Source organism: Daucus carota, chromosome 4 (assembly GCF_001625215.2).
Source record: "Daucus carota subsp. sativus chromosome 4, DH1 v3.0, whole genome shotgun sequence".
In the NCBI taxonomy this organism is placed as follows: domain Eukaryota; kingdom Viridiplantae; phylum Streptophyta; class Magnoliopsida; order Apiales; family Apiaceae; genus Daucus; species Daucus carota.
Window position 1 is genome coordinate 42,807,308 of NC_030384.2, and position 15,295 is coordinate 42,822,602.

General features: G+C 34.8%; 1 protein-coding gene across 1 annotated transcript; it reads left to right on the forward strand.

The window, feature by feature from the left end:
• Nucleotides 1–551: 551 nt before the first annotated feature.
• LOC108218350 (putative callose synthase 8) lies at nt 552–15,194 on the forward strand. Its single transcript, XM_017391261.2, has 41 exons — nt 552–847; nt 1,093–1,193; nt 1,815–1,936; nt 2,027–2,108; nt 2,308–2,418; nt 2,652–2,771; nt 2,904–2,996; nt 3,085–3,176; nt 3,292–3,418; nt 3,812–3,946; nt 4,024–4,100; nt 4,215–4,371; nt 4,691–4,816; nt 4,884–5,001; nt 5,339–5,667; nt 6,701–6,753; nt 6,850–6,910; nt 7,432–7,513; nt 7,595–7,644; nt 7,830–7,916; nt 7,985–8,110; nt 8,213–8,307; nt 8,389–8,473; nt 8,561–8,721; nt 8,895–9,018; nt 9,094–9,188; nt 9,272–9,410; nt 9,574–9,725; nt 10,233–10,339; nt 10,451–10,573; nt 10,682–10,750; nt 10,864–11,032; nt 11,134–11,245; nt 11,355–11,474; nt 11,549–11,664; nt 12,200–12,283; nt 12,564–12,676; nt 12,766–12,995; nt 13,532–14,380; nt 14,511–14,696; nt 14,786–15,194. Exons 1-41 carry the CDS (start codon nt 571–573, stop codon nt 15,014–15,016), a joined length of 5,886 nt encoding a protein of 1,961 aa, XP_017246750.1. The 5' UTR covers nt 552–570; the 3' UTR covers nt 15,017–15,194.
• The last annotated feature ends 101 nt before the right edge of the window (nt 15,195–15,295 follow it).

A 15,295-nucleotide genomic window follows, 5' to 3' on the forward strand; every position in this document is an offset into this window, starting at 1 on the left:
ACATGTCCACCTCTGAAAAGGAAAATATTTAAATACAAAATCGAAAAATCGATAATATTATAATTATAATATTAGAGATAAAAATCTATAATCCAATTATTAATTTTAGTTTTACTACGTATCACCGAATGGCATGCTGCTGCCAGAATCCAGAATCAAACAAGTCCACGAACCCATGAGAGAGGGCTTCTGCTTATAAAGAAAGAAAAATAATTTATTTCGTACATTACCTTGACGAGAATTAAAAAATTTAAGAAACGGTAGATATGGAAAGTTTTCAATTTGGGGAAATCAAAAACCCTAACGGGAAAAAAGCAAGGCCGCCAATCAGACACACACATGTTGGCATAAACAAGAACCCTGGGACGAGTAAAAAACCAAGAAAACAACAAAAATCCCCACACACAACACACCCACAAACTCGATCGAAAAGCAAAAGCAAAAGATTTCCATGGAAATTAAAGCAGCACCCAGGAATAAAGCAGATCACAATCACCACCATGATGATGCATATACATGTAATATCCCTTGTATCTCTCTTACTCAACCATCTATATATACTACACTCCCATGCATTATTCACCACTCTTTTACAAAATGTCTTCGTCTTCAGAAATTGTTGTCGCCGAGCCGTTTGATCAAAGTGGCGCCAGTAGCAGCAGCTACAGTAGAGAGTATATTAGTAACGATACGAGGCCTTTTACGAGATCGATTACTTATGGCCGTCACTACGCTGCGGAGCCTTTTGATAGTGAGAAGTTACCTGTCACTTTGGTTTCCGAAATTCAGAGGTTTCTTCGTGTTGCTAATTTAATCGAATTCGAAAATCCCCGCGTTGCATATATTTGTAAGTCAGGGTTTAATAATTTTTTATTTCTGTTTTGCCAATTTTCTTTATATGTTTAATTCATAGGAGACTTGAGTCACTAAGCTTAATTGGGTGAAATTTAATTCAAGATTATAGATATTAGCTTCGGTAACATGCCATTAGCCGAAATAAAAAAAATAAAAAGGGGAAGAACAATTGATATTAGTTTTGCTAAATTTTGGTTTAACTGTGGGTTTTAATGGGCTGTTGAAATTATTGAGCAGGTCGGTTTCATGCTTTTGAAGTTGCACATAACTTGGATAGGAATTCTAGTGGGAGGGGAGTAAGGCAATTTAAAACTTCACTACTTCAGCGGCTTGAACAGGTATAGTAGCTAACAGCAATGTGACTATTTAGTCATGATCTCAGCAAAAAACTCGTATACTTCACTTACGTACTACTTCAAGAGGTCTCCATTCAAGTCCTTATGAAATTGTTGTGCATCGGTGATGCCTCTCTGTTTATTGTAAACATATGTTTGGAATTTGAGCTGTAAGGTATATTCTTCTATTGATTCCCGAAAAGGACTTTAATATTGTTTTAGGATGTTTCACTGCTAAGAGTTCTCACCAAGATTCAAGTTGTAAGACTTCCAAGCTTAAAATGTCTTTATTGCAACAATAATATAGCAAATTTGATGAACAACTCATAACTTGAGAAGTTTTTCATGTATGGTTGGAGTGTGGACGGTCTATCAGTTACTTCTCTTAAAATATAGAGTATATTGCTGGACTGTATATTTCAGATTATAAACACAACCAGGTTTATGATTTGATTATCTATGCTAATTATTATTGCTCAGCCAGAAACATGCGTGTGACTCACTAGATAATTTTTTTCTCAAAGCCTTCTGTTGTTCTGTATTATTTCACAAGCATCACAAGCATTTCTTTTAGACCTTAGTTTTTAGATTATGGACCTCTGCTTTCTTGTCATGCGTTTACAGGATGAAGAAGTTACTATCAGAACAAGGAAGGAAAAAAGTGATATACGTGAACTTAAACGTGTTTTTAAGTATTACAAAGACTACATTATCGAGCATGGCGGAGATTGCAGTTTGGAACATAGGTAGCTGAGTGTATTAGTGTATTCTGCTAAATCTTATAAACATGCTCTTAATAATTAATTAACTTATATACCAGCATTCAACTTTTACAGACAGAGGCTGATTAAGTATCGTGCAATCGCTTCTGTTCTCCGGGAAGTATTGGATACAGTGACTAATGCAGCTGATTCACAGGTTTTTCAGTGCTTTCTTTACTGATATCTATTTTCTTTTTACTATATTCTTTGAAGCATTTCTTCTCTTGCATTATGATTATGAAGATCACAAAAATAAAAGAATTTTCCCCTTAATTTTAATTATTTCCTTTCATTATACCTAAGAAGATCAGAAATTTTAAAAAATTATTTGACTGAGTTTCTTCCTTTTGATATAGGCTGTAGCTGATGGTGATAGTATTAGAGCAAAGTCTGATTTTTACGTGCCATATAACATTCTTCCCCTTGATCAAGGAGGTGTTCATCAAGCAATAATGCAACTCCCTGAGGTCTGATGTTGTAAGATAACTTAGTCACGTGCCCTTTAAATAACCTCCAGTATATGATAATGATGGTAGCAGCATCTATAAGAGTTTATAATTTTCCAGTGATTCAGTTTATTGATACTCTGTGACGTGTGACCCAGTGCAAGGCTAATGCACTATGACCGCATAAATATCTGATCGTACTAGTTAGCCTGTGCGAATTACTATTTGTTAAGAAAATAATATGAGTTTCACAGATTAAATTTTCAGTAGCTGTTATTCGCAATGTTCGGGGTTTACCTTTCATTGAAGATCTGAAGAGACGTGTAGCCCACATTGATTTGTTTGATTGGCTCCAATTTTGCTTTGGATTTCAGGTAACACTGAACATAATCTTTTCAAAATCATTTCTTGTGCTTCTTACATTTACATAAGAAAAAACTTAACCACTAAATGAACGGTGCTCTATCCCGGTTTATACGTGCTCATGTTTTTTTTGGCATAATTAGAAAGGAAACATTTCCAATCAGAGGGAGCATCTGATATTACTCCTTGCCAACACCCATATTCGACAAAGTAATAAGCAAGCGCATACGCCGAAGGTTCTTATTTCTTGATTCAAAGTTTTTATTACCACATATGTAATCTGTCCTTTTAGTTTGTGATTAAAATGATTCTTAATGACATCAGTTGGGGGATGGAGCTCTTGATGACCTGATGAAGAAGTTCTTTAAAAATTATACAGAGTGGTGCAAATATCTGGAAAGAAAAAGCAACATCAGGTAAGATTTATAAAGAGAAGTATTCACCCTCTTCAAGTACACAACCTTTAGTTTAAACCATAAATTTATTTGGCCTCAATCCAGTGTCCTCACTGTATGTCTTTTTACAATTCAGGTTGCCCTATTTAAAGCAAGAAGCCCAGCAATATAAGCTTTTATATATAGGACTTTATCTTCTTATTTGGGGAGAAGCTGCAAACTTGAGGTTTATGCCAGAGTGTCTATGTTATATATTTCACCATGTAAGTGGGGTTTCATTGCCTTTCCTAGGATTAATTTTCTGTACATATGTTTAGTCCTACCAAGAACGCTTCACAACTATGGCCTGGAGTAATAAAGCTAGCCAATTTATTGGGGTGCAGACCAGTTGTCATGCTATCTGATACTTTAAGGTCCAAAGTTCTATTTTAAATGTGTTTTTGCATATGAGGAGACGGTAAGGAGTTGAATTGTTTTAGCAAGACTTTCAATACCTCTCTACATACTTTATAACGATCATGTACACTGGATTATATGAATACAAATTAGAGATTGGTCTTAGAAGACCATTATTCAAGATTTTTTTCCCACACTATAACCTTATCCTAGTGAAAGTTAAGCCAAAATTAACTGTATATTCTACTACTCTCTTGCAGATGGCATATGAACTGCATAGTATGTTGATTGATGCGGTTAACATGACGGGCGAGAAACTCATGCCTGCTTATGGGGGAGAATCTGAGTCGTTTCTTAACAAAATAGTTTCCCCCATATACAAGGTTATTCAAGAGGTATAGAGCTTAAAAAAAAACTGTTACTCGTCCTATCGTTTTATTATAGTTTATAATTTACCTGTTATTAATTACAGGAAGCGATGAAAAGCAAAAATGGCACAACTGATCATTCCAAATGGAGAAATTATGATGATTTAAATGAGTATTTCTGGTAAGTATTAGTCCTATATAATATACCTGCTAATGGAATTTCCTGTACAGACTGCTATAGGCACGATTTGAGGTAGCTATAGGTCTTTGACCACCACTTGTTGTGCATGCTCAGGTCTCCTGAATGTTTCCAAATAGGTTGGCCCATGAGGGAGGACCATGATTTCTTCTGTGTCAATAACACAGGGGAGCCCATACTCAGAAAAGATAAGGGGTCAACTGAAACTACTGAAGAAGATAACTGTGAAGAAAATGAAGATGGAGGAATGGGGGTAAGATCAGTTTCTAATGACTAAAGATATATATTGATTATTGAGTTCCAGTTACAGGGAGGGTAACTTGATTTCTGTGTGATGAATCTGTTAGATTTATAAGATAAATAAATTGTAGTTGTTGGGGGATACATTCAGTAAAGTAGGACATTTATTCATACACAATATGTATATATGTACATATATAAGTGTACATGTGTATTGTATGTATACTAATCAAAAATCAATATCTATCCAGGATTACAGGCTCATGTTAATACTTGATTTTACAATACCATCACTTCAAAATACTACTCATTAACCCACAAGTAACTTTCAGGCTGTTACAGATGAAGGGAGAAAACAAAAATGGTTGGGGAAGACAAATTTTGTTGAGGTTCGCTCATTTTGGCAGATTTTCCGAAGCTTTGACAGAATGTGGAGCTTTCTTATTTTGTCTCTCCAGGTGCGTAAGCAACGTTAGGCATTAACTTACTTCTTGTGTGTTCTGATATTTACTTTGTCTCCAACAGGCAATGATAATGATGGCCTCTAATGATATGGAATCTCCATTACAAGTGTTTGACACTAAAATACTTGAAGACATCATGAGCATTTTTATTACCTCTGCAGCCCTTAAACTAATACAAGGTTAGATCTAATTTTGTTTAAGTTTAATCAAAAGAATTTAAAAAAAGGGGGTAACTTATTCTTAAAAAAATACTGGATAAAGGGGATAAATAAAATTAATGAAGGTACTTTTTGTCTATTGGTCACGAGGCAGGTAAGAATCATTTCAAGATGTAAGCAATATCAGAAATGCTGGTTTTCAGTATGACAGAACTATAGGCTCTTAAAAATAATTTTCAGCAACCACCTCTAGTGTTAGTTAGTTGTCTTCTGTGTTAAACAAACCCTTGAGGAAACATAACTTGTGCATTATAAAAGCATTTTCTAACCCACATTTACTATGATATCATTCATGCAGCTGTTTTGGATATTGCCTTTACATGGAATGCTAGAGGCACAATGAATTCCTCTCAAATGAAGAAAAAGGTGCTGAAGATGGTAGTTGCAGGGATATGGATTATCATTCTTCCTATTCTATATTCTAGTTCCAGCAAAAGATATAAATGTTATTCTTCAGAGTACGGGAGTTGGCTTGGAGAATGGTGCTATTCCCCCTATATGGTTGCAGTGGCAATTTATTTGCTAACAAATGCACTTGACATGATACTTTTTCTTGTACCTGCAATCGGCAGATACATTGAAACTTCAAATTTCCGAATCTGTACAGTCTTGTCTTGGTGGACTCAGGTAGTATTACTGTACATGTCCTTTTCTTGACTTTTCACGTGTTACATGTGCGCTTTAGAATACTGCACTTTAGGCAAATATCATCATAATATATACTTCTGGCTTCTCCGAAGACGATAATTGATGACCTTCATATTCAACCAAGTGAGGTGCACCAACAAATTTTGGAGACTCGAGAGTTCTTTGTTATAAGTAGCACAATAAAAATTATAATTAGAAAACACCTCCCAAACTTTTTTGCAAACTCAACCCGACCAAACATGTGGGATGCAAGTGTCATGATATTATTGGCTCTGTCTCTTTATAGAAATGACTTCTGAAATTTATTCTAAAAAGAATGCCTACCCATTGCACAGATCCGGTCTGTCTGTAACCAACAACTACATCTGCCATGTAGAAAAGTTGCGGATTCGTAGTGGAAGTTCAATGACATTAGACTCTGTAAATTTTTTAAGGGAAAAATCGAATTCTGTTCACTAGCCAAACTAAACAGAACCTTAAATTGGTTACCTTGTGTCTGAATGGGTACATCCATAGTATTATTTTCTTCTCAAATCCACATATTCTATTACCACTCTGAAATCATCATTGTGTAAGATGGCTGACACATTCCTGATAAAATAACTTATAGAGTTATAGTGTATGCTCCAAGATTTAAGCACCACGCATCTACCTCACTGACTTCCAAACATGGTATCTCAATCTTCACTTGGTGTTCTGACAAGTGCAGGGAAATTTAGTTTGCTTTTTCATTACCTTTATATAACCGTGGAAACTCGTCATTGTTAAATGCTTCATATTTTTCCATTGTTTGATAAGTCAAGAATACTTCAGTAATTAAGTATAAATCCATGCTTACATGAACACTATAAGTTCATTCAACCAATGGTTTAAACCTAATAGGGGGTATCCTTTATCTCTTTCCAAAAGTTCAAGAAGTCCTGCATGTTTTACAATCTATATACAGTATATTGTCACCTTATTAAATCGTTCATCCATGATACTTTTTAACAAAGTGCTCTGTATTTTGTAGCCCAGGTTATATGTTGGACGAGGAATGCAAGAAAGTCAGCTATCCATATTGAAGTATTTATACTGCTCCTACCACCCAATGATTTGGTTAATCCTGCTTTTATTGACAGCTATTGATTTCTCTGTTCCTTTTCCTGATGTTATCTGTAGGTACACGTTATTCTGGGTGCTATTGTTGCTAAGCAAATTTTCATTTAGCTACAATTTTGAAGTGAGTACTATATAAATGATCTTTATTTAAAACGACAGCCAAATATTGTGATGATAAGGTTTATAGAAAACTGAACATGGCTAGGTAATAAACTGTAGATACTTCATAGTGAATAAACCACTTTGAAATGAAAAATTGAAAATCCTATATATGTTGTTGTGGTAAAATTTTAGCAGTTATCACCAGTTTATTGTCCTATATTACCAAGGAAGGAACTACTGCATAAGCTATCTGCTGTTCATGCAGGTGCTTCAGAAATAAATTATAAGGATTTTTTTAGTGTTGCTGGATTTTTTTACTGAAGGCATTATATTTAAAATCATGAGATTCTTGAAAAGTTGAATTAGCAAATATTGATTGTTACAGAGTGTAGAATATCTCGCACAGATGTCCACAGGTTGTAAAAACATTGAATGGCATAAAGTAATCCCATTGGTGAAAAAGCTAGCGCTATCTTATGAAATTTGAAGGGCATTTACTTGACATCTTTCGTACTTCTGGTGCTTATTAAATTTATGCAGATAAAGCCGCTCATAGCACCAACAAGACAAATCATGAAAATTGGGGTGAAGGATTACGAGTGGCATGAGCTTTTTCCGAGAGGTAGATTTTCCACTTAATGTGAATATGGATCAATAGATATTTTTGGCTTCAATTCTCTGATTAAAGTTATATCCAAATCAGTCAAGAGTAATGCTGGTGCAATCATCGCAATTTGGACTCCGATAATCATGGTTAGTAGCTAACTGTAGTCTGAGAAAAAGTCTCTTAATTCATTACACATGAACTGGACAAGAACCTACTTCCATGTAGTAATTATGCATTGGGCGAACATCCATTAAATATGGATATGTAAAGAAGTTTTCTGTAGAATCTTCATACACCAACACATTAACTGAGGCGCATGTATTTTGTTCAGGTATATTTCATGGACATACAGATATGGTATTCTGTGTTCTGCGCAATATTTGGTGGCTTTTATGGGGTTCTGCATCATATTGGAGAGGTAAGATATCTCAATATCTTCAAAGCATTATTATAGTTTATTATTAGTCTTGACCCAATTTTATGTAGATACGAACCTTAGGCATGCTGAGAAGTAAATTTCAAGCTTTGCCTGCTGCATTCAATCACTGCTTCATCCCACCAGTGAAAAGTAAAAGTAGCAGGATGGGATTATTCAACGGGAGATTTAAGAAGGTATTGACATATCGACTATATGGTATTTAGCTCATTTCTTTATATTAAAAAAAAATGTCTACTATTAAATATTGATGCATATATCAACTAAATTTGTTTTAGGCATCTCATACGGAGAAGAACGGTCTTGTAAAGTTTGTTCTAGTTTGGAACCAAATTATCAGTAGAATCCGAGAAGAAGACTTGATGAGCAACAAGTTAGGTTACTTTCAGTTATCATTAATTATTTACATCTATAGATTGAAACATAATAAAATATGATATTTTACTGAAATCAGGGAGGTTGATTTGATGAAAATACCATTCTCACCAGAGTTGCTGTCCGGAAAGATTCGTTGGCCTGTTTTTCTTCTAGCAAATAAGGTGATCTACTGTGTTTGTAATGGATTCTGATAATAGCATGTGAGAGATATATCAATTTCTAACTGGCCATTTTGTTGTTTGCCCCAGGTTTCAGTAGCATTAAGCATTGCAAAAGATTTTGTGGGAAAGGATGCTAATCTTCTTAGGAAAATTAGGAAAGATGACTACATGTACATGTCTGTCATGGAATGCTATGAATCACTCAAAAACATCCTTGAAATACTTGTAGTGGGAGACTTGGAAAGAAGGTAGACTAGAATGAGTTTTGAAGCTCCTCTAGACAAGTTTATTTCTTGTCAACCAAAGTACTACAAAATAACATACTGCTTATCTTTTAAAAATTGGTTCCATAAAAATAATTGATGGCTTCCTGAATGTAGTCATCTAAAATTAAATGTACTCTGAATGCATTTCTTCGTAGGATAATTTCTGGCATAGTAGATGAGATAGAGGAAAGTATCGGAAGATCAAGCTTTCTTGAAGACCTCAAAATGAGTGCACTTCCATGTCTACACGCTAAATTAATTGAAATGGTTGAACTTTTGGTACGTCACACTTGAGAACTTATATGTCAAATGAGTTTCGAGTCTGCAGACTTTCTAACATTGTAACTTTTCAAGGTTGAGGGAGATGAAGATCACCATGTTAAAGTGGTGAAAGTACTCCAAGATATTTTGGAAATTGTAACAAATGATATGATGTTGAAGGGTTCCAGGTTGGTCGCTGAAAAATTTGGTTCAGTACAGATTATATTCCAAGTTCTCTGTTACCTTAAAGTTTTATTGTACATGCCTGCAGAACACTGAATGCACTTAATGCAGACAGAGAAATTGAGGCAGGCTCGGCTGAACTGTTCAGTCATGTGGTACCAGAACTGTTTGCCTCAAAGCATTCAATACATTTCCCGTTGCCAGATAGTAATCCTTTAAACGAACAGGTACCTAATTTAGTTTGGTTATCTCTTTTCCACCAAAACCAAAAAACCTTTTAGCAGTTACAGCTCTAGCAGTTATACTTTATAAATTGTACTATCATGCACAAAAAACTTGTATGTTTGTGTAGATACACATGTGACTAAGTGATATATTTTTTATTGATAGATCAAGCGTTTCCTTATGCTACTTACCATTAAAGATACAGCACTAGACATACCTTCAAATTTGGAGGCCCGGAGGCGAATTTCATTTTTCGCCACCTCTCTGTTTATGGACATACCCACTGCTCCAAAAGTGCGTAACATGTTGTCATTCAGGTCAGTCTTTATATCCTTTTCAGATAGGTATTAGATTCAGATGTCTTCACTTTGTATTACGAGATTGTTGTTTCTTAATCCGCAGTGCTGTATTATTCATGTGTATTGGTATCTATGTATAGTTGGAAGTTAAACAATTTAATTTGATTGTTCCATTTAAGATAAATAATTCGGGTGACAACATAAAGTAAGTCTGGATTTTTGTTGGCCAAAACCTTTGTTTGTAAGGTCAATTAAAAGCAATATAAACCCGCATGCCAGTCTCCATTGAATGTAAACCCTTGACTAGGCTACAATGCCAGGGATTTGAGACCCATATTGCAGTCAGAATTTTTTTAACCTTAACTACATAATTTTAACATACACAATTTAAGCTCTAAATTTAATTTTCTTCTCTTTTAAATTTGTCATGTTCATGACTCATTATTTGTCTAATTTGCATATTTATGCAACACAGACATACAGACTTTTCTTTCAACTTGATTAATTATTTATTTTTAATACCAGTGTATTAACTCCACACTACCTGGAAGAAGTTACATTTTCAACTAAAGAGCTTCATTCCAGCCAAGAAGGAGTGTCCATCAGCTTTTATATGCAACGGATATATCCAGGTTCTACGATCCCGGCTCTTTGATATTTTTAAAAAATAAAAGATTATGTTCTATATGTCAGGAATGAACCTCATAATTCAGTTGGTTCGTTCTACCTTGTGCATCTTGCAGATGAGTGGAAGAACTTTTTAGAACGCATTGGGAGTGAAAATTCAGACAACACAGGTGATGATATTAAGGAGGAAGATCTCAGAAATTGGGCTTCATATAGGGGACAGACATTGAGCAGAACTGGTGAGTGGCAATAACCAGTATTCATCTTTATCTATCTGAATCTGGTAGACAAAGAATTATTTCATTTACTTGTATGTAACTTCCATCACAATTATTATGGGTCAACAGTCAGAGGAATGATGTACTATAGGCAAGCCTTAAAGTTACAAGCCTTCCTTGACATGGCAGAAGATGATGGTATGGTGCATAGACTTTGTGTTGTAGTTGTAGTTATTATGAAATGAGATCCAAATATTAGTACATATGTCAGATAATTTGATGCCTTTTCTTTTTAACATATTGATATGCAGATATTATTCAGGGGTATGATGCCATTGAAAGGGGAAATGATACACTGTCAGTGCAGCTTGATGCATTAGCAGACTTAAAATTTACGCACGTCATTTCTTGTCAACTGTTTGGATCACAAAAATCCACTGGACACCCCCAGGCCCAAGATATACTTGATCTTATGATAAAGTAATATTTTTTCTGTTAGAGAATACACCTTAAAGAAATTTCAAAGTTGTTAAGTCCTTGAATATATACTATTTGTCTAAAGTAAAATTTATTTTTTGCAGGTATCCTTCTCTACGTGTTGCTTATGTTGAGGAGAAAGAAGAGATTATGTCTAATAAGACTCAAAAGGTTTACTCATCCATCTTAGTTAAAGCTGTCAATGGTTTTGATCAGGTAAATGGAATAGTCAATAGACCAGCCTTCGAATTTTATCTTATTTATCGTACTACAGGACCATTTTTTATTATAATTATGATATTTATACATGAATGTCTACCCATAGGAAATATATCGCATAAAGCTTCCAGGTCCACCAAATATTGGAGAAGGGAAACCTGAAAATCAAAATCATGCTATAATTTTTACTCGTGGTGAAGCTCTCCAAGCTATTGACATGAATCAAGTATGCTCAACCTCAGATTTCAGAAGACTATTGGTTTTTAAAGTCTTTATCCGTGTTGACTCTAATTTTTACAGGACAATTATATGGAAGAGGCTTTCAAGATGAGAAATGTCCTACAAGAATTTTTAAGGCACCAGGGAACACACCGTCCAACAATACTTGGTATGAGGGAACACATATTTACTGGAAGGTTGGTAAATTTTTTTTTCCTTTAAACAGAAATATAACAGTCATGCGTGTTGCTCTCTGTTTACTTTATGAAGTTGAGTTTAATATTACAGATTGCTTAACGAAGTTAGGAGTTTGAGCCTCATGCAAGGCATGTTAGGCTGGCCATGTGATCACTCGAATTTATGTTCCCAACTATCTTCTGAAGAAAAGAAGTACAAAATAATCCTTTTTTAAAAATTGATAAGTGAATCCTTTTTTATGACCTTTAATTGCAAATCGTGACACTATTGAAACGTAATTTGCTTATTTGTTCCTCATCTAGATCTAATATGTATGTCAAATGTAACAGTCAGATATAACTTTATAGCAGTGCAAATGAAGCTGCTAGCCGTTCCACCATATGTTAATAAAGCCTCAAGTGATTAATCATGGTTTCATATGATAATATATGTCATATATTATTACATAAAATGTTCTTCCTTTCATCTGAAAATATGTCTGCAATTGACAGAAAGTTCGTATTTGAGCATCCTCTCTATTTTTTCTTGATGCAGTGTTTCTTCATTAGCATGGTTCATGTCTTATCAAGAAACCAGTTTTGTCACCATTGGTCAAAGAATTCTAGCAAATCCTCTCAGGTTTGATGTTTCCCTGGTGTGGTATAAGATTGAACATGAAGTGTATTGGTTTCTTGTGAAGTTTTTTGTAACTTTTATTTAACTGTAAATCCTCTTCAATATACTTGAAGGGCTATCTGTGCACATTATTATCATGTTTCTTATAGAATGATAAGAATCAGTATCTGTTTCCTCTATGTTTTGCATTAACTTCTATACAGTTGCTTCTTATTCTGTGCTCATCAGCTCTTCAGTAAATCCAATATGCTTGCTAAAACTCAGTCATCCATGATTCAAACAGGGTTAGGTTCCACTATGGGCATCCAGATTTGTTTGACAGGGTATTTCACTTAACCAGAGGTGGCATAAGCAAAGCATCAAAGACAATTAATTTGAGTGAAGATGTTTTTGCCGGTAAGCTATATATAGTTTAGTGCCTTTTTGGCAGGAAATTAATTTTTTTTGTTGTAGTTTGAAACAAATGGTAATTCCATACGATACAGGGTACAACACTACATTACGACGAGGATATGTTACATACCATGAATATATGCAAGTTGGCAAAGGACGTGATGTAGGCCTTAATCAGATCTCAAAGTTTGAAGCCAAAGTAGCAAATGGAAACAGTGAACAGACTATTAGCCGTGACATATATCGTCTTGGACGTCGATTTGATTTCTTTCGTATGCTTTCTTGTTACTTCACAACCACCGGATTTTACTTTAGCAGCCTGGTAATATTTGATGCTACTTCTTTATAGCTGTAGTATCATGATGATGGCATTTAGTTGACTTAAAATATATGCTCCAATTTTTTTCAGTTTAAGCTCTTCAACACTAAAGTTAATGGAATAACAAAGCAGATTGAAGTTTTAATTCATAAATGGCCACCGATACTATAGACTTGCTGACATATAGACTACTTGATGAGTAAAATATTGTGTTAGTATATAGAGAGAAAAAAAGGAACATGTCGGCTATCTAATTGCACTGAGCCAAATTTAATTAAATAGAAAAAAAATGGTAAGTACCTATATTACATTTAGCTTTCTACACAAATATCGAAAATTATCTTTTTTTTTTGGGCATACCAGCATGGTTTTGATATATGACAATAGACCTATGTGAGACCATATAACCATTACAAGACATGTATACCTTTTTATACTGCTCATTTTTAAGTTTAGCCTGATATTTAAAGTGCAAAATCTTTTTTTTAATCTGTTATGTGTCGAAAGATTTGTTACATTTGATATTGAAATTGTTGCAGATATCAGTAATTGGAATCTATGTTTTCCTGTATGGACAACTATACCTTGTCCTCAGTGGTTTGGAGAAAGCAATTCTTCTGGAAGCTAAAATCCAGAATATACAGTCCCTGGAAACTGCTCTAGCATCTCAATCATTTATCCAGCTTGGACTCTTAACAGGATTACCTATGGTAATGGAGATTGGACTTCAGAAAGGGTTTCTTACTGCTCTCAAGGATTTTGTACTAATGCAATTACAGCTGGCTGCTGTGTTTTTCACTTTTAACCTTGGAACAAAATCTCACTATTATGGCCGAACAATTCTTCACGGGGGTGCAAAGTACAGACCAACAGGTCGGAAGTTTGTAGTTTTTCATTCCAGTTTCACAGAGAATTATAGGTTATATTCTCGGAGTCATTTTATGAAAGGATTTGAGCTACTGTTATTATTGGTTGTTTATGATTTGTTTCGGAAATCATACCGTAGCAGCATGGCATATGTATTGATAACTTATGCTGTCTGGTTCCTGTCATTGACTTGGTTGTTTGCTCCATTTCTGTTTAATCCTTCTGGATTCGAATGGGGAAAGATAGTAGATGACTGGAAAGACTGGAACAAGTGGATCAAACAGCAGGGTGGCATGGGGATTCAACAAGATAAAAGCTGGCAGTCTTGGTGGTATGATGAGCAGGCCCATCTTCGTCACTCAGGGCTGTGTTCAAGGTTGATCGAGATACTTCTTTCTCTTAGATTTTTCCTTTACCAGTATGGTCTGGTCTATCACCTCGACATATCTGGACAGAACAAAAATTTTATAGTTTATTTGCTCTCGTGGGTTGTCATCATCGTGATTTTCCTGCTCATCAAGGTAAATTTTCCTATAATCATACTAATTACTGTATTGTTGATTCATCCATCTAATTGCAAAAAATCTTTATATTGACCTTTAAACATAACATTTAATTAAACTTGCTTACAAAGCTTCATTGTACCAACAGGGAGTAAAAGTTGGAAGGTACTATCTCAGTGATAACCATCAGCTTGCTTTCAGGCTTTCGAAAGTATTACTTTTCCTTGGAGTTGTAGGCACCATAATGGCTCTCTCGTTTGTTTGTAAATTATCCTTGATGGACTTAATCGTGTGCTGTCTGGCATTTTTACCAACAGGCTGGGGATTAATTCTGGTAAGGATCGATATCCCTTGAGCTTGAGAAGCAGAAACACGACATTTTATTGTGGCTTTGTACTTGAAATATGCATTTGGTGTTTGCAGATTGGGCAAGCTGTGAGGCCAAAGATAGAAGGCACTGCATTGTGGCAGTTCACTAGGCTATTTGCTCAAGCTTATGATTATGGAATGGGGATCATTCTGTTTGCTCCTATCGCTTGTCTTGCGTGGCTCCCGATCATCTCAGCTTTCCAAACTCGCTTCCTTTTCAATGAAGCTTTCAGTAGGAGATTACAAATTCAACCAATTCTTGCAGGAAAGAAGCATCGCAAATAATATATCTCACCATTGTTACATACTTGGAAGCAGCGCAGATAAATAACACGAATGTCGATCTCGTAGTCATGAATAATTGTCACAATTTCTGATTGTAAATTATGGTACATCATTCTATATTGTAAATAGCATTCATATTAAAGAGGTTTAGAAATATACAGACTTTGAGATCGGTCTACGCTTGTCGCTCAAACAGTTTTAAAACTATAAAATTTTAATTTGGAATTTATTTTTTTTTAAAAATCTTATTCATCAATATATTGTGAGCACAACTTAGCA

Coding starts and splice junctions, on each gene's coding strand:
- LOC108218350 (XM_017391261.2), top strand. CDS start 571: ATGCATTATTCACCACTCTTTTACAAAATGTCTTCGTCTTCAGAAATT. Junction 7,514..7,594: donor GCATGAGCTTTTTCCGAGAG/GTAGATTTTCCA, acceptor TATCCAAATCAG/TCAAGAGTAATGCTGGTGCA. Junction 8,308..8,388: donor GAAGACTTGATGAGCAACAA/GTTAGGTTACTT, acceptor TACTGAAATCAG/GGAGGTTGATTTGATGAAAA.